This window comes from Oratosquilla oratoria, chromosome 26 (genome assembly GCF_046742065.1).
Source record: "Oratosquilla oratoria isolate Oo_2021 chromosome 26, ASM4674206v1, whole genome shotgun sequence".
NCBI lineage: Eukaryota > Metazoa > Arthropoda > Malacostraca > Stomatopoda > Squillidae > Oratosquilla > Oratosquilla oratoria.
The window spans coordinates 54,545,295-54,563,817 of record NC_134802.1 but is presented as its reverse complement, the minus strand read 5'-3'; the positions used below and the strand labels follow the sequence as shown (position 1 = coordinate 54,563,817).

General features: G+C 39.2%; 1 protein-coding gene across 8 annotated transcripts in view; it reads left to right on the top strand.

Moving 5' to 3' along the window:
• hiw (MYC binding protein highwire) overlaps positions 1-16,412 on the top strand; it is a 154,775-nt gene extending 138,363 nt beyond the window's left edge. For 7 of the 8 annotated variants that reach the window (XM_076209842.1, XM_076209839.1, XM_076209843.1 and 4 more), the window contains 15 exons: positions 2,721-2,945; positions 3,179-3,308; positions 4,005-4,198; positions 4,424-4,591; positions 5,366-5,638; positions 6,100-6,242; positions 6,605-6,845; positions 7,222-7,452; positions 8,215-8,373; positions 8,858-9,067; positions 10,288-10,473; positions 11,625-11,732; positions 11,890-12,099; positions 12,436-12,709; positions 15,179-16,412. In XM_076209842.1, the coding sequence (XP_076065957.1) occupies positions 2,721-2,945; positions 3,179-3,308; positions 4,005-4,198; positions 4,424-4,591; positions 5,366-5,638; positions 6,100-6,242; positions 6,605-6,845; positions 7,222-7,452; positions 8,215-8,373; positions 8,858-9,067; positions 10,288-10,473; positions 11,625-11,732; positions 11,890-12,099; positions 12,436-12,709; positions 15,179-15,294 (2,868 nt within the window). In that variant the 3' untranslated portion in view covers positions 15,295-16,412. Of the gene's footprint in view, positions 1-2,720; positions 2,946-3,178; positions 3,309-3,719; positions 3,982-4,004; positions 4,199-4,423; positions 4,592-5,365; positions 5,639-6,099; positions 6,243-6,604; positions 6,846-7,221; positions 7,453-8,214; positions 8,374-8,857; positions 9,068-10,287; positions 10,474-11,624; positions 11,733-11,889; positions 12,100-12,435; positions 12,710-15,178 lie in introns of those variants that run through there. The other variant, XM_076209844.1, reaches the window with a different exon arrangement.
• Positions 16,413-18,523: the final 2,111 nt, after the last annotated feature.

Below are 18,523 nucleotides of genomic sequence, written 5' to 3'. Positions count from 1 at the left end.
AACCAATGCAGCAAGACGCAGCACATCCACAGCAAGGCTGCTTCATTTAATTAATCAGTGACCCATCCCCTCTCTGTCCCCTCATGCAGAATCGTTGAAGATGGAGAGAAATCCCATTGGGCTGCATCAAGATATCATTCATACATAACCGCTCCCTAACCCCCCCTATCCCCCACCCACTCACTTCCATTTATTACAGTATCATCCATATCTATTCTCCACTCACCCTTATCTTCTGTCATCTCACTTCCTCAACAGACATCCCCCTCTTGCTCAATGACCCTTTCATCCCATCCATCCATCTCTTCCTCGGTCACTCCCTCATGTTCACTCTATCCACCTCTGCCTTCCACACTTCTTTTGCTAATCTTTCTTCACTCATTCTTTCCATATGTCGAAACTATTCCAATATGCTTTCATCAACACCTATCTCCCATCTCCTTTTCCACCCCCATATATCTCCGCCTTACCTCCTCATTTCTCACTCTATCTTCTCAGATGTTTCATCTCAAACATTTAAATTCTTCCTCTCTTATGTTCCATGTCCCTGCCCCATACAGTGCTGTCTGCACAACCACCCCTTCATACAATCTCCTTAGCATCCATTCCAAAATGTCTATTTCTCATTACACTTTTTAATCCCCCCAAGGCATTTACTTGTTTCTCTCAATCTACATTCTACCTCCACCTCCACTCCCTTTCCTGCTACATTTGCACCCAAGTATCTAAAATTATCCACTTCCTCCAGCCTCTGTCCCTTAATACTCACTTCCAAATTACTGCCATCCTCTCCCCTTATACATCTCATCACCTTTTACTCACATTTACCTTCAACTTTCTCCTCTTGCACACCTTCCCAAACTGTCACTAACTTCCTTAAACTTCCCTCTGATCCTGCCACAAGTGTAGTGTCATCAGAAAACAACAACTGGCTTACCTCCCACTTTTCTCCATTTTCTTAACCATCTCCAATCCCCTCCCCATTACCCTTGTATTTGCCTCCTGCACCACCTCATCCATGTACACATTGAACAGCCATTGTGACATGACACATCCCTGGCACAGTCTTACCTTTACCTCAAACCACTCACTCTCTCCATTTCTGATTCAGGCTCTATTACTCTCATAAAAACTCTTGACTGCCTCCAATCCCATATATCTGCAAAATCTCTTACAGTACCTTCCTGTCTACCCTGTCATAAGCCTTTTCCAAATCCATAAAGGTCCTAAAAACATCCTTACCCTTTGCTAAAGCTTTCTCATATATGTCTTGCCACAAAAATCTAATCCACACAGCCCCTTCCCTTCCTAAACCCATTCTGTTCCCCTCCTAATCTTCTCAATCAAAACCCACCCATAAGCCTTCCTAACTACACTCAACAATGGATACCTGTCACATAAATTCAAACCGTTAACTTCATCACTTCCATTTGGAGGTGAAGCTCCAAGAGGCTAACACATGGTGGATTGGTCCAAGATCTCTCTCTATCAACTTTATCTCTATTTCCACCACCTGTAAACACAGGAGAGTTGATAACTATTGACTGCTTTACTCTCCAACTACTTTTAGCCTGTGACACAGAAACAGTCCCACATGAATGAACTGCAGACATCACTCCAAGGTTTCTTCCCATAGAGATCTTTGGGAAGGCTTGGGGTCCATTGCCAATTGAAGTGGGGCTGCAGTGAAACTCAAGGGAATTATTGAATTAATATTCCTAAGGAAGCTTGCTGGCTGAGCGGATTAGGGCATGGTTCCTTGCGGCAAAGGTCGAGGGGATGGCAGTTCGAATCCTACCACCGGTGAAGTTGAACCAAGGGCATGGTTCATTAAATTCCACACTGCAAAGTCCTCTGAAAGGGGGGGACACTGTCCTAGCCTTCTGATGGGAGGAGTTTGTGATGTTAAACCATATCAGTATTCCTAAGGCCCTTTAGTAAACCCTTGTAAGGGAGATGGCAGAGTCAGGGGACTGCACCCACTTCATACACAGTTGAAACTCACAATGCCACCTCCTATCTCCATTTCATGAAGGAAGGGTCATCCCTATTCCTTGTCACTGCTTGCATAAAGAGTAATATAGCAAGAGCTCTTTGCCCAGCAGAGCCTGAGGGCCAGAGATGAAGAAGGTATAATTGATAAATGTAAAAATGAACATAAACCCATCAAGATTTATGAGTTGCAAATTGAGACAAAAAATAATCACCAAGCCAAAATTAGATGGGTTAATGTATGATGAAGTGTATTCTCTCAAATGTAATCCATAAAGTGTAGCTATGAACTCGGTAGATTTTTTCTTTATTGCTGTGTGCTTTTCATAATGCACTGAATAGCTTTTCTTCATCAAAGTTGCTGAAAGTACACCTTTTAGAATAGAGGTAACTATAGTGTTTATGACACTGCTATCCTATGCTTTGGCACTGCATTTATATGCTTTGGCATTACCTACCTGTATATCCTTACACATTTTTTCTTTTGCTGACCTGTTATGATTTAATAATTTTGTGCATATTGTCCACTATAACCTATGTCTTTTTGCGTTGCATAAATTTGTGTAGAATACCCTCCTGAGGAGGAAGATACACAGATACCCAGTCCAGTATCTCACTGAATACAATATACAACAGTATCATCAGATTATTATACCTACACATGGAATACATAGAATTTTATAAACATAAGGTATTAAGGTGAATTGCTCATAAGTGTTAATTTACAGGTAACAAGTATTGTAGAAGTATTGAGAGACTTGACTGCAGAATGTGATGTAAAGGCTTCCAGTCGACAAGCAATGGTGTCTTCCTTAACGGATGCATCAACAGAGACCTTTTGGGAATCTGGTGATGAGGACAGGAACAAAACAAAGGCTATTAATGTAAATTGCTCACATCAGCTTCGTCCACAGGCTGTTTATATTCACATAGACAATTGCAGGGATTTAGGGGTGAGTTTCCCCATTTTTATATCATAAGATCTATTAAGTTAGATGTGATAAGATTGGTATATGGTTTTATCAAAGGAAGAAGACTAAGTTTACTCTTTAAGGTAGGGTGTGGTAAAACTTTAATGCTAGATTTAGATGTAAGTTCAAGGATATTAGATGAATTTAATGTGTCCTAGAATTAGTGTTGAGATGTAGTTTTCTCATAAACAATAATATTTTTCTTGTATTTTTAGAACAAGGTATCAAGTGTTTTATTCAAGAGTGGATCCAGTAGTGAAGAACTGCAACGCATTAGACAGGTTGATGTTGAAAGCAGATTTACAGGCTGGGTCCATGCAAACTTGGATGTGGAGAGTGAGCAGTGTGAGTTGACATTTAACATTTCATATTGATTATTCAGCTTTATAAGGGGTATATGTATATTGTAGTTATGTTTAGAAAAGTAGCATGGACAGCATAATTAATGTAGTCATACTTTTTTTTTTAAGTGATTGATCATCTGATACACTTATATACTCTTCAATAACCATGCTTCAGAGATCAAAGCTTAATTGAAGTGAGGTAGTGCTACATTGTGTAACATTGATGTACATATACAAAGATCCTAAACCCCCTCGTAAAGGGAGAAAATTAGTTACAGCATATATTTTTTGCCCTGACTGTACTCTCTATCTGTATACCATTTGGCTTTTCCCCCATATAACAGTGGCGGCCAGTCAAGGTATGCATTCACCCCCACCTGTCTCACTCACATCTGTCTTCCTCTTATCTTAGTTCTTGATGGGTGAAAAGTCATCTCTGTCCTCTGCCCACTGCATGGGTCAGAAGCATTGCAGCAAGAGACAGCATGCTCACTCTTTACATGAGAAAAATAGTAGAAGAGGGTATCTCTAGTCTTCTTGTTCCATGCCATTTATGACACACATGGGATCACAGTGGCAGTATTCTTGTCCCATACTCCAGTGATACAGCACTGAACCATTTATATACAGTTTATAAGAAATAGAGTATAGAACTGTGAATGTGAATGAAGACAGTCTCATAATACCTGCATTGCAGGTGAAACTATATCAACCATTGTGGTTGAATTACGAGGCCCAGACCAAAGCGTGAGAGTACGACAGGTGCGTATATTAGGGGAAGACAGAGCTGAAAATAATTCCAGGCTTCTGCGTCAACATTCTCCTATTACCATTCAGCATCGAGCCTGTGAACAAGAAACCCTCAAAGTTTTCAGGCTTATAACAGGACAGGTAAAGTATCGGAAATTACTGTTATCAGCATGTACGTTACTTCTTTGTATAAAAAATATTGATAAAGCATTAACATATATATGTATAAATTTTAAAGTTGTTTTGTTTTAAATCCTGTATAATCTATCAGTCTCAGATGTACCAGTTCAGATTGATAAAAGATATTTCTGAATTTAACTGGTTATCACAATTCTTAAGACTATTTATTGAATTTCTGTATTGAAGGTGTTTGGGCGACTGATATGTAGTATGGATGCTTCTGATGGTAGTGAGGGAGAAAGAGCAGCTAGATTACTTGAGTCTAGTGAAGACCAGGACAGGAATAATGATTTGAGGGAGCACATGGTTGGCATCTTGTTTTCACGATCAAAACTCACACACCTTCAGAAGCAGGTAAGCTGATTTCATCTCTTATAATTCCTTAATATGTACAGTACTGGGAGTTTATATGCAGCCATTTTTCTAGTAATTTTCGGTGTTTCTTTACTAAGTAGCAGTGGATTCTGGTGATGAAATGGAGGGATTGTGAACATATGCATCAATGTCTGCATGTGCAACATAACCCCCACTGTGTTCAGTATAGTTATGTATTACTATAGCTCTCTAGAATGTATAGGGAATGCTGTGCAACTCGACACTGTCATATCTGTGTCATATGCTGGTTACCACTTAGGGAAAGGAAACATGATATTCCCAAGCACTTTTGCATAATTCCCAGCTACAGGGCGGGGATACAGATAAACAAGTTGTTGAACAAAGTAAGCATGAATAGAAGAATAGTAATATGTAGTTAGGAAAGGTCACAAAACAAATAATAAGAAAAGGTAACAAAGCATAACAGGAATGATGATAAGGCAATTAATTAGGAAAGGTCCTTAGTGGACGTGAAAAGGCAAAGTCACAACACATAATTAATTCAAAATGTCACAAATCATTTATGATTTAGGAATGGTCACAATATATCATGATAATGATATTTCATGGGAATTTACAACCTGTTTACAAATATTACCAATGATCATACCACCTCTTTCTCTTTGATCTTTCAAAGTTGGCAGACCCAGTGCTTTTAGTCATTCCTCATATGGTTTACCTGCCAGTTTGGTTGCTGCCCTTTGTGTATCTATCCCAATGAGCAAACTAATACATGAATGCCTTTTGGCACAGGTATGTTCTCATATAGTGCAAGCCATACGCAAGGAGGCTGTTAGAGCACGTGAGGAATGGGAAGGTGGTCTCAACTGCGGCGGACTTGGTACTCCAGGCACTCCTGAAGAAGGGCAACAGAACCCACCAGACACTTACTGCTTTGAAATGCTTTCCATGGTCCTTGCCTTGAGTGGTTCTCACGTGGGACGTGCTCACATAGCACAACAAGAGCATTTGTTGCGTGACTTACTTTCACTCCTGCACACTGGATCTGCCAGAGTTCAGCGGCAGGTTAGGATCGTTTCTTTCTGTTATATTTTTTCTTAATACTGATCATTTCAATAGAGAAATAAACTAGAAAAAGATAATAAGAATTTGTAAATTTGCTATAATATTTTGTAGTTTATTGAAAGCAATCACTTGAAATTGGAATTCTGTTTGTACATAGTTTTGAAATTGAGTTCTCAGTAAGTATACATTATAATCAGGGTGATGATAATGATGAGATATGTATGTAAATTAGATTGATGGGATTTCTAATGATGAAGGACCAGTGATGGGTACCTGTTTGGGGTGGTCCTGCAAGATAGACAGTGGATCTGCCTATTGTTAAAATTTGTCAACCCTCTCATCTCCATCAGGAGGAGAGGGGGTTGAAGCTAGTGGAAATAAAATTTCAAGTGTACAATTATACCAGAATACCTCTGTTTTCAGATGTTACTAAATATTTTCTTTCAATATTTTCCTTTCAGATTGTGGCTCTCTTTCGGCGTATCCTTCCAGATGTACCACCACAGTCACTTGCTCACACACTTGGAGTGTCTTCACTACCAGCACATGATTATTCTATAATTCATGCACCATCTAGGGATGAAGACTTCTTTGATATGCACAAGTATGATATTATTATTATTATTAATTATTATTATTATTATTATTTTATATATATATATATATATATATATATATATATATATATATATATATATATATATATATATATATATATATATATATATATATATACTAATCCCTTTGACTGGTGATCAATCAGTCAGCTATTTTGAGTCTACTGCTTAACAAAAGCTTCTCCAAAACTATTCCATGAGTCACACAACTGCACCAACCTCAGTCATACTACATTCTTATCTGGCTAGCATCAGTCTTTAATTTTGTTCAAAGTCCTCAAAGACTGTAGAGACTATGCAGTGATATAGAATTATGTCCATGGATTTAAAATTCTTGTGTGTGTTCCAGGCTCGGCATTCTTGACGTGTTCCTTGCCATCATATCCAAAGCTTTGGCCGTCCAGATCAAGGTCAAGGGTGGTGAGAACAGTAAAGGTGTGGGAATGTCTGGCAAAGCTGGGGTGACCTCCGTCAATCTGGCCAGTGCCTTGCCCCGTCCCTCCTCTGACTCCCCCAGGTGGTGGCTCAGGGGCTCCTCAACTCATAAACTTGCTGAAATGATTATCAGCTTCATCAGAGATATGACTTTGGTAACTAATCATAACTACCTTTATTAATTTTTCTTATGATTTTGCATTAGTTGTATATGCTGTATCACATACTATTTATCTCCTCTCCTGAGGATCACATAAAAGGGCCACTTTTTCCAAGTACATGTAATCTAAACCTTAACTGTATTAAATATTTTATCCATGATGTCCTTTGTTCATGGTAGGATATCTGATAGACCTCAGTCAAATTTTAATTTACTTGTTGTCAACCCAGACTTTCTTTTGAGTGATATTTGTAGTCTCTTATGTGCAATTTTCTTCACATAGAAGTGACATCTCATGTACTTTTCTCATAACACTTGATGTAAGTCACCATTTTGAATGGCTGTTGTAAATGTAATATTTTCTTTTGAAGGGAAAATTGTCAGAAGCATGGGCTAGTGTCGGTAAAGGAGCCATTGCCGAGAATATTGTCAACCTAACACGACTCAAGGAGACAGATCGAGACTGTGCAGCGTCTTGCCTAGCAACACCAACACTGTGGCTGTCATTGGCATCTCTGTGTGTCCTGCATCAGGATCATGTAGATGCCTTGTCTTCCCAACATTGGAGGTCTGCCACAGATTCACATAATCCACAACCTCGGGTGAGAAATAAGTATTATTTTAACTATATCACCACCTTTTCACATAATGAGAGTCAACACCTGATAACTGCTCCCCTCCTTGCCTTCCTCCTCCTCCTCCTCCTCCTCTTCCTCTTCCTCCTCCTTTGCCTCCACTTCCTACCAGCCAATGAAAGAAACAAACCCACACTAATATAACACATACAAGTCCAGCATGTCTTCCAAGGGAAATTTATGACAGGACCCACTGTCACTTGTTATTGTGGGACTGCAGGTTTCCAGTCAGTGATGTTTTTAATCATTTGTATCATTGCAGTAATAATCTATCAACCTATAAATCAAGGGCTTCTTCCCCATTATAAGGGAGTTAGCCAAGTGATGGTACATAGATATCAAATGTTATGATGATCATTTTAGTGATAATACATATGTAGACCAATGACTTTTTCCCCTTACAAGGGAGGTAGCCAAAAACATAGGCTTAAAATCCACTCCTACCCACTCCATCCCCACATACTCCACTCCCATTCATCCCTCTTATCTTGACTCCTCCTGGATGACAGGTCAGGGCAGCGGGTGGGATACAGGGATTACCCATCATCCATGAGGAGCTGATATGAAAGGGAAGAGTGGTGGTGGATGGGAGTGGAATGGGTGGGAGTGGGTACTTGCCTTTTGACTTGGCTACCTCCCATATAAGGGAGGAAAAGCCCTTGGTATATAGATATTATATTGTTAAATCTTAGTTGGCAATTTTAGTTTAAATATGACCATTTTTTTCAGCCAACTTGTGAAAATCATGATGATAGTGAAACACTTGCCATGATCCTATGTAATAATTGTGGTAACCTGTGTGGTGAATGTGACCGGATCCTCCACTTGCATCGACGCACTAGACATCACCATCGCACTGTCTTCAGAGAAGAACAAGAAGCCATAAAGGCAAGTTTTGGTTGAGTTCTACTTCTACATAACTGGATCCTATTTTCTTTGATTCCCAGTGGCCTTGTTTACAATATTAATTATTAAATGATTATCATGTGGAAGATGTAAGGATGTGTATTTGAGAACTGGCACTGCCCAGGACTCAAACCCAGGACTTCTTAGTTTTTGGGTAGCCATGCTTACTGAATACACCAGTAACGTCAAGTAACAATCCCCACTAATGACTAAGGTGACCAGTCCTGGTGTATTAATCAGTATGGATCTTATACATCCTCTTCACTGCACCATGTACAATGTAAAAGGGTGTCACTGAAAACTGGTAGGTTTGTCCCAAGACCTTGACTTGAAGATTTATGAGTCCAGCCACTGGCTATCATCAACTCTCTGGGTGGTGCAAAGTCCCTATAATGGAGACCCTGAGGTTACAAATTGATGAAATGTAGACTTTGGAAAATAATACGAAGACTTGGTTGTTTTACAGGTTGACCTGCATGAAGGGTGTGGGCGCACCAAACTTTTCTGGTTGCTGGCATTAGCTGACTCGACTACACTTAAGGCAATGCTGGAGCTGCGTGGGGAGGGTGAACGTACAAGAGGGTCACATGGGGCATCCACGTGTCGCTTCTGTGGTGCACCTGCCATCACCTCCCTCCTTTCACCCACCCCTGTTTGCCAAGATAATGACTGTCAGGTGAAGTATATTGTAATACATTATTATGCAGTTTGGGAGCACTAAAGCTTTTTGTCTATTAAGTTTGTTGTTCTGTCTGTTAAGTAGTTTTCTAGGGATCTTTGTTAAGTGCTGTCAGTAAGATTGATGTGAGGCTGATAACTGAAAAGATGAGGAGGGGAACAGAGGAACTAATTGAGCAGTAGTTGGGTTTAGGAGAGGAAAAGTGTGCACAGATACATTTTTTTGTAGTAAGATTGATATGTGAGAATTGTTTGACAATGGAATGTTATTAGGACCTCATGGATATGGAGGAGGCAGTGACATTGTTGACACAGAGGTATTATGGAATGTATTGTAGATCTACAGGATAGAGGGAAGTCTATTTAATGCAGTCATAAGTTTTTCTGCATGAGGGGACGGAGAGGAGGGGTCACCGTTTTAATGAAGCGGCCTTGCTGGGGATGCACTGTCTTCCAACACTACCCCAGGGCAATGGGCGAGATGCAGGGATGACCCATCATCCAGGAGGAGCCAAGATAAGAGGGAAGGATGGGAGTGGAGTATGTTGGGGATGTAATGGGTGGAGTGGTATTTATGTCTTTGTTTTTTTGACTACCTCCCTTGTAAGAGGGAATAAGCCTTTGGTATATGTATGTATGTATAAATTTTTATGCGAGTAATAGACCTTGTGTGAGGGTAGTGAATAGACCAAGTGCAGTTTTAAGTGAAGGTGGTGTTGAATTAAGGTTGTGTAATGTCACCATGGTTAATCAACATGTATGTGGATGAAATAGAGAAGGAGGTGAACACAACAGCCCTGGGAAGGGATTTGGAGTTGGTGAGTGAGAGTGGAGGGAAATGGGAGGTGAGCCAGTTGTTGTTTGCAGATGATATTACACTTGTGGCTGAGTCTGAGGATAAACTGTAGCAATTAGTGGCAGAGTTTGAAAGGATATTTGAGTGAAATAGTGAATACCTGATATACTATATATCATTCACATTATATAGTTTTAAACCACCTCATTTACACTTCTTTAGAACATCAGAGTATCTCGCATATTTCTCAAGGCTTCAACCACATTTTTCTTGCTTCTCTATTCTAGTTTAGTGTATGAATGCTAATTTTGTTGTATTTTAATTTCTTAAGCTGATAGATTAGGAGTATTCATTTATAATGTATTTGGTGCAGTTTTGTTTGTAAAGGAACAGATGAATAAAACTTAAGATTCATGTCACAGGTGTATGGTCGTGAGGCATGTACCCGCAACCTGGACTGTGGTCACTTGTGTGGAGGCATTAGGGGGGAGTCAATATGCCTCCCATGCCTGCATGGTTGCTCCAATGACCCTCAGCTCAAACAGGATGCTGATGACATGTGCATGATTTGTTTCTCTGAAGCATTGTCATCTGCACCAGCCCTTCAAGTAAGTTTCCTGATGTTGATGAACACTGTCATTGTTAAGCCTTGGAAGAATTTACTTTCCATTTCTTGCAAGTTTTTGACTGCTTTTTTAGTTGTTTGGAGTGGAAATAAAGTCAGAATTGCATAATACAATTATCCTTATTTCAAGACTAAACAACAAATTAATATTTATATTATTTTTGGCAAGAAAAACTTAAAACCCACAAAATTAGTCTGGTTGTAATGATTTGGAACTAAATTTTTACTTTATTGCTTTCCTTTTGACCAAATCTCAGGAATATAAAAGCTATACTTTGGAGTCGCTCGGAGTATAATATTTTCACCATTCTTCTTCAGTCTCTTCAGTAGTGATCTCCCAACTCCAAAACCAGAATTAAACACCAATTTTCTCTCATATACAGATGACCTGACAATAATAACTCAGCACAGTAAATACAAAACAGCAGTAAAAAACACCCAAGCCTACTTCAACAAACTGGACCAGTGGCTTAAAAATAACAGAATGAAAGCTTAACCCTAGAAGTCGGCAATAGTGTTCCTCACACCAGACAACCATGGAAAAAAAATAATAAGATTAAATGGCTAAATCCTTCCATTGGAAAAGAACCCTAAAATTCTAGGCTTCACAGCTGATACTCATAAGACTTTCAGCTTACACATCAACATCAAAGCAAACTGATGTACCTCCATCGCAAGCACTGACTTTGAACAACAGAAACTCTAATGACTATCAACAAGCAATTCATAAGAACCACCATTGACTATGCTTCCACAGCATGATTTGCAATAATCAGCAAGACACTTCACCCCATACTATACAACACATTATGGAAGACTGCATTATACACAGTCATGCATATTAACAACACAATATGCACTCTTTAAAGGATTTGTGGGAAAGCCCCATTCCAGCCGTGGTGTACATCTGGGAGACAGGACTACTCGGCCAGACAGTCTAGGGAACAATAACAACCAATACACAGAGGATACAGAACACCTCATACTACAATGCCCTGCACTGTACTAACAATCCCGAATCTTCTGCAAAAGAGACCAGGGGCAACAGATTGATTGATTGCTTTCTTTCTTATCTTTTTCCCATCACCCATGCTACCCTGCTAATTGCTAATTTATGTTTTTCTTTAATTACAGCTTGAGTGTGGCCACGTATTTCATTCTCACTGTTGCCGGTCAGTATTAAAACGCCGTTGGCCAGGCCCTCGTATTACATTCACCTTTTCCTTATGTCCAATTTGTAAGGTTTGTAATCAAAGTATTTTTTTATATTACAACATTATCAAATATTATTGTCCAATTTTTAGGACTTGTATTACAGATAAAAGCACTGTATTTATGAATATTTTGACAGAGGTCTTCAGTTATATTTCTGATATTAATCTTACCATCAACACAACAGGTTCGAATGAGGCATTGGTTCCTTGATGACTTGATGGCACCAGTTAATGTTTTATATGAAGATGTTAGAAGGAAGGCACTTATGAGATTAGAATATGAAGGTTTGCACCGTGCCGAAGCAATTGTTACACCTGGGGCTAGGTATTATGAGGATTCAGTTGCATTTGCAATGGACAGATATGCATATTATGTTTGCTTCAAGTGCAATAAGGTAAGCATGTTTCTTTTAGTGATTGCATCAAATATAAGATACAATAGGTGACAATCAAGTGCAAATAAATTTGATGGTGCTCCCAAAGAAAATCTTGGATAGCTATTTACTGTAAATAACTAAGATGTCCATTAGCCTAGGTCTATCTTCCAGAAGACCCATGGCTCCCAGATAGCCAGAAACACCCACTGAATTAGACCACAGGTCACTCATAGAAGAGAAATTATATTATCTGGTTATGGTCAGAGTAGGACAATGTAGGATAAGGTGACAAATGTCTTCTGTGTGGTGATTGCATCAGGGACAACTTACTTATTTTATTCTTCTTTTTTTCAGTCATACTATGGAGGAGAAGCCCGTTGTGATGTTGAAGCTGGTCTAGGAGATGAATATGATCCTAGGGAGTTAGTGTGTGGAGCATGTTCAGATGTTTCCCGTGCCCAGATGTGCGCCAAACACGGAACAGACTTCCTTGAGTACAAGTGCCGCTACTGCTGCTCAGTGGCTGTTTTCTTCTGCTTTGGGACAACCCATTTTTGCAATGCGTGTCATGATGATTTTCAGAGAGTTACTAATATCCCAAGCAGTGAACTTCCACATTGCCCAGCAGGTAAGAGCTTTTAGTATTTTGTCAGCAATAATCAGCATTTTAACCTTGGGGACAATATCACACTAATGTACAGTAAACCCTCGATATAATGGACGATATGGGGACGGGTCTGTCGATATATCCGAAGATCAGTTATATCCAATGGAAATACTGGACTGATCCATTGTATCCTGAAGCTTGTCTGGTATTAGAAATTAGGAGGATTAGAAATTACAGTAAATCCTCGATATAATGGATGATATGGGGATAGGGGTCTGTCATTATATCCAAAGATCCGATATAACCAATGATCCCTCCCTATAACCGATTTTTATCCGTTATAGCGAGAGTTTCTCCAGCCAGATTTTTTTGTCCATTATATCTGATATCCGGCATATCGAGATCAGTTTTATCGAGGGTTTACTGTAGTTGCATAGGTGATAAAGGAGAGATTGAAGGAGGATAACAGAAAGTAGGGATACATACATATGTGATTGATAATCTGTTTATCTCTCTTTATACCAAGGGCTTTTTCCCCCTTACAAGGGAGGTAGCCAAGTCAAAAGGCAAGCACCCACTCCTACCCATTCCAGTCCCATCCACCACATTTTCCTCCCTCTCATCTTAGATGAAGAGAAGTGATTGACAATGATTCCGTTTAATGTTGTGAACTTCTGCCTATCAGGAGGCTAGGATGGGGCCCCTTACAGAGGGCCTTGTAGCATGGAATTTAATGAGCCATTCCCTTACGTATAAAAAATGGCCCTCTCTCTCTTATAAGGGGATGAACTAGCTAAGGCACACATCCACCATTCACCCATCCAGCACATGTTTATTGTCCCCCCTATCTTGACTGCTTGAACCCTGCCCACTGCTGAGGTCAGAAGCAATGCAACAAGGCACAGCACCTTCACATAGATTAAGCATAATGGAGGGATAGTAGAGGTTGAATATCATCATCAGCATTCTTTCTTGAGTAGATTTTATTCTTCATAAAAGAATGCTACATGGCTCTGGTCTGAGGGGATGTCATTAAAGTCACTAGAATATTGACTATAAAATTTAGGCAGTCACTACCCCATACAGAAGCAGATAAGAACATACATATACCAAGGCTTTTTTCCCCTTCCAAGGGAGGTAGCCAAAAAAGGGAAAGGCATAAAAACACTCCCACCCATTTCATCCCTAAATACACTCCACACCCCTCCCACCCTCCCTCTCATCTGAGCACCTCCTGGATGACGGGTCATCCCTGCACCCTGCCCACCGCCCTGGGTCAGAAGCAGTGTCGCAAGACACAGCACATCCACAGCAAGGCCGCTTCATTTAATCGGCAACCCCCCCCTCTCCGTCCCCCCTTGCATATGCAAGATAAGAACAGTTCCAGCAAATAGATGTTCAGTAGTTTGCAAAAGTATCTTGCAATGTATCTGATAATGGATGTTTGCAGCCATAAAGCAACACTATTTTGCATAGTTACAGTAGTTCCTATAATGGCTAACCACATATTCCAACTTTATTGAGACAGGTTCATGGGTGACATATTGTGTGGTCAAAAGATACAAGGCTGTTTCCATCATAGTACTGCATAAACTGCATAATGATGATAATTGTTGCCTCTAGTTTCACTTTCACCAGTTGGAAACCCGCAACTTCATAGTGGCTGGTAACAATCTATGGGCCTTCCCATATATCACTCTGGGTAGAATCTTTGGACCACAATTTGTTGTGTTAATGTGGGACTGTCTCTTTCTCTCCGGCTGAAAGTAGTAGGAGAAGGGGAACAGTCACATTGTCAACTCTTCTTGTGTGAAAAATGGAGGAAATACAGTCGAAGATAGACTTTGGGCCTGGTCCAGAGACCTAGAGTCAACCCCACAGTGAAAAGATGGAGAAAGTACAGTTGATCTTGATAGGTTGAGCCCAGCTTAAAGACTTAGTTCCAGCCCCATTACCTCCTACAGATGGAGGTAATGGGGTTGACAGTTTTTGAAAATGGGCAGCAGAGCAATGATTCTTTCACCCATTCATCTTGCAGGACCACCACTAGCAGATACCCATCATTGGTTCCTCTACAAATTTTATTCTGATTCATGATAGACAGATATATTTCATTGTAGGGAACACCATGTTAAAGAGATCAAGACTTGATAATAAGAATGAAGGAGACTGAAAGAGACCATAAGGCCCACACTTGGCAGTTCTGTGTCCATTACCACCTATCATCACCATCCATAAAATTGCCTAACCTTTTCAACAACTGATAGTTTCAGTGCTCACTACATGGTTACTAAGTCTATTCCATTCATTGACCACTTTATTGGTAAACCAGTTATTGTCCAATTCCTTCATAAATCTAAATGTGTCCAATTTAAATACATTACTGCAAGTCCTGTCCTGTTGTTTTAATATGATGACCTGAGTGTTCTCTCTAATAAAGTATTTCTGCACAAACTGTTTCAAGTTGTAGATGTAAATTTGTTTCCCCAGGTCCACGAGCACAACAGCTGGATGGGGAGGAGTGCCCACTACATATACAACATCCACCTACAGGCGAAGAGTTTGCTCTTGGCTGTGGGGTTTGCCGCAATGCTCACACCTTCTAGACTGTATGTCACAGCTTCAGCAATGAGCCTATTATCAATCAAATAGATCTGAATTATTTGCATGGGGTCTAACTGTGCTTTGTTTTTACAAGGCACATTTATTAGTATAGGTAGATGGTGGGATTATTATCATAAATCTAATATATTATCAAATTAAAAACATTCCTATATCATATCACCAGTGTTGGCTGGATTTCAGATATTAGTTAGGGCATTCATTGGATGCAAATGGGTATATTGTTTCATGGAGAAATTTATGTTGTCATTATATTAATAGTAGGGAGGTTTAGTCACATGCACTATATTGTAAACATCTTGACAACAGGTTGATTTAAGGCTGTGAGGTCTTGGTTCTGAAACAAGATGGTGTTTGTATCATCATTGGGCATCCTTTTCTTTGGATGGTATTCATGGAAATGCTTTGGCTACATATTACCATCTTCAGCAGAACTTTGGTGCTGCATTTCATTTCTTTCAAAATGAAACCGATTTTCTCATGAAAATGTAAATGGAGACATGATGACCTATTTTTACATAGAAATTCTTGTATAAAACAAATGTAATGCCTAGCTGCAAACCAGTAACCAGAATGCCATCCATCCCCTGCACTATACAAGTTCCTCTCATCCCATTGTAAAAGAGCAACAGTGAAGTGCCAGGTCACAATGTGCACTACGTTTGCATTGTTGTAAGTCATTTTGTTGTATAGTGTCATTAATGGATGTATTTATTCATATTTTAATGGAGCAACTGGAACTTGTTAAACAGTTTCTTGTTTGCACTTTGTAGTGTTTACTTTGTACATACCCATATTGTGATTTTAGTATAATACCAGACTTTTTTTACCTAAAGTTAGCATCAACAGGTGTAATTGTCATGATTTACAAGCACTCCAGGAGCTTTGTTTTGTGTAAAATTTGATTGGTATTTTTTGAACACTGAATGAAGTATGCCACAGTGTCAGGTGTGTTTGTCCATGACACAGTTTGCCATGAAAGTCATGGCATGCAGTGTGTACACAGTATTTAAACAGTACTGTGATGCTGTTACTTGTCTCAGTCAGACTTGACAATGTAATTGTTGCTATTGTCAATACCATTAAAAATATAATTATTAAATTTTTTTGTTTTATTGTTTATGTTTTGTTTTTTGTTTTCTGATAATCCAAATTTATGCTGAAAATATTCTGAAAATTTTATATATTTTTTAGATATATGAAACTATACATTTGGTACACATTCATGGCTAATTTAGAATTAAATCTAAAAGAAAAGGAGTAGAGTTTTTGTGCAGATACCAAAGGAAAAGAAAATACAAAGAAATGCTCAATAGATCCATCAATGATAAAAATGTCATGACACATCAAAATGAATACAAGTCAATACATTGGCCCAAGACTCTTGCAGGAGTCTCACGGCTCCTGAGTAACTGTCAACCACCAGACTGGTCTAATAGTTATTCAATGATGAGCTGCTGCATTGTTATCTGGGTATGGGTGGAGTAGGGCAAAGTAGAGTGTGATTTATTATGGTCTTGGACCACATGCTGGATATGCGATTGACAGCTATTACCCTCCCAGGTGAGAGCTCAGAGCTCATACATGACCCAATCTATGGGTAATACTGTGACCGTACACATACACACATGCCCTCAACTCTGTCTACAAGAGTTGGAGTGCTGGCTTGCAGTACAGTGATAATGAAGTTTTCAGCCCTGGGTGGGACATGAGCTCAGATTGCTAAATTTGAGGTTGAGAATGATACCACTGCACCATCACTGTCTTCTGTATGGCAAAACAGGGAGAGACCATAAAGAAATTAAAACATTCCAAAGCTGAAGGTCCAGACAAAATCTCAAACATCCACCTCAAACACCTTTGCCAAACAGCCATAAGCAAAAGACCATAACTGACATTTTTAACTACTCTTGGTTACACATACATACATATACCAAGGCTTTTTCCCATCTCCAATGCCTAACCCACCACCCTTGTATTTACCTCTCGCATGACCCCATCCATGTACAAGTTGAACAGCCAGGGCGACATAACACATCCCTGACGAAGTTCCACCTTTACCTCAAATCACTCACTCTCTCCATTTCTAATCCTGACACTAGCTCTACTACTCTCATAAAAACTCTTGACAGCTCCTAGAAGCTTTCCTCCTATCCCGTATATCCCAATCTTGAAACTAAAATAAACACCCTGAAAATCCTACATCATATAGATCAGTCTCACATCTATTCCCAATATCCAAATGAATAGGAAAGTTGTCAGCAAGAATCAAATTGCAAGTACCTCCTTCCACCAACCAATGTGGATTCAAGGAAGGCAATTATATCAGAACTCTGCTCACAAACATCACAGGACAAGTACTGGAAGGATTCATTATAAAGGACCCAACGGAAAGTAAACTTATGGTTGCCATAGATATAAACAAGGCTTTCAACAAGGTTCCTAGACACATACTATCCAAAAAGATAACCAAAAACAATAAAAAGTGGTTAACCAGCTTTATAGCAGTAAAATAATGCAGAGTATCCCGAAACAACTAAGTCTCAGGTACTAAAAAGGCTATACAATGGAGTCCCTCAAGTCACAATACTTTCACCATTACTATTCACTCTCTTAAGTGATCTCTCAGCTCCAGAACTAAACACCAATGTTCTCTCATATATAGAGGAATTAACAATAATAACCCAGCACAGTGAATACAAAATAGCCGCAAAAAACACCTAAGCTGAGTGGAATAAATACATTACAGTGTGGAAGTTTTACCCCAGAAATCAATGTTGATATTACATCAGACACCCATGAAAAAAAAAACATCCTGAAGCAAAATTAAATGGCTAAATCCATTGAAAAGAAAATACATAAATTATATATATATATATATATATATATATATATATATATATATATATATATATATATATATATATATATATATATATATGGGCCTAAGATTTGATACTTGTATAACTTTCAGCCCACATATCAAAAACTTGACAACAAAAATCAGCAAGGAAATAAACCCACTCAAATCCATCCTATGAACTGACTTTGGAAAAAAAATAATAACCATCTACAAGCTATATATATATCAAAGGCTTCTTTCCCCTTATAAGGAAGGTAGCATGTCAGGACATGCTTTCACACCCATCCATCCGAGTCCCATATGGCACCCATATGATCACCTCCCATCTTAGCTCCTCGTGGATGAAGAGC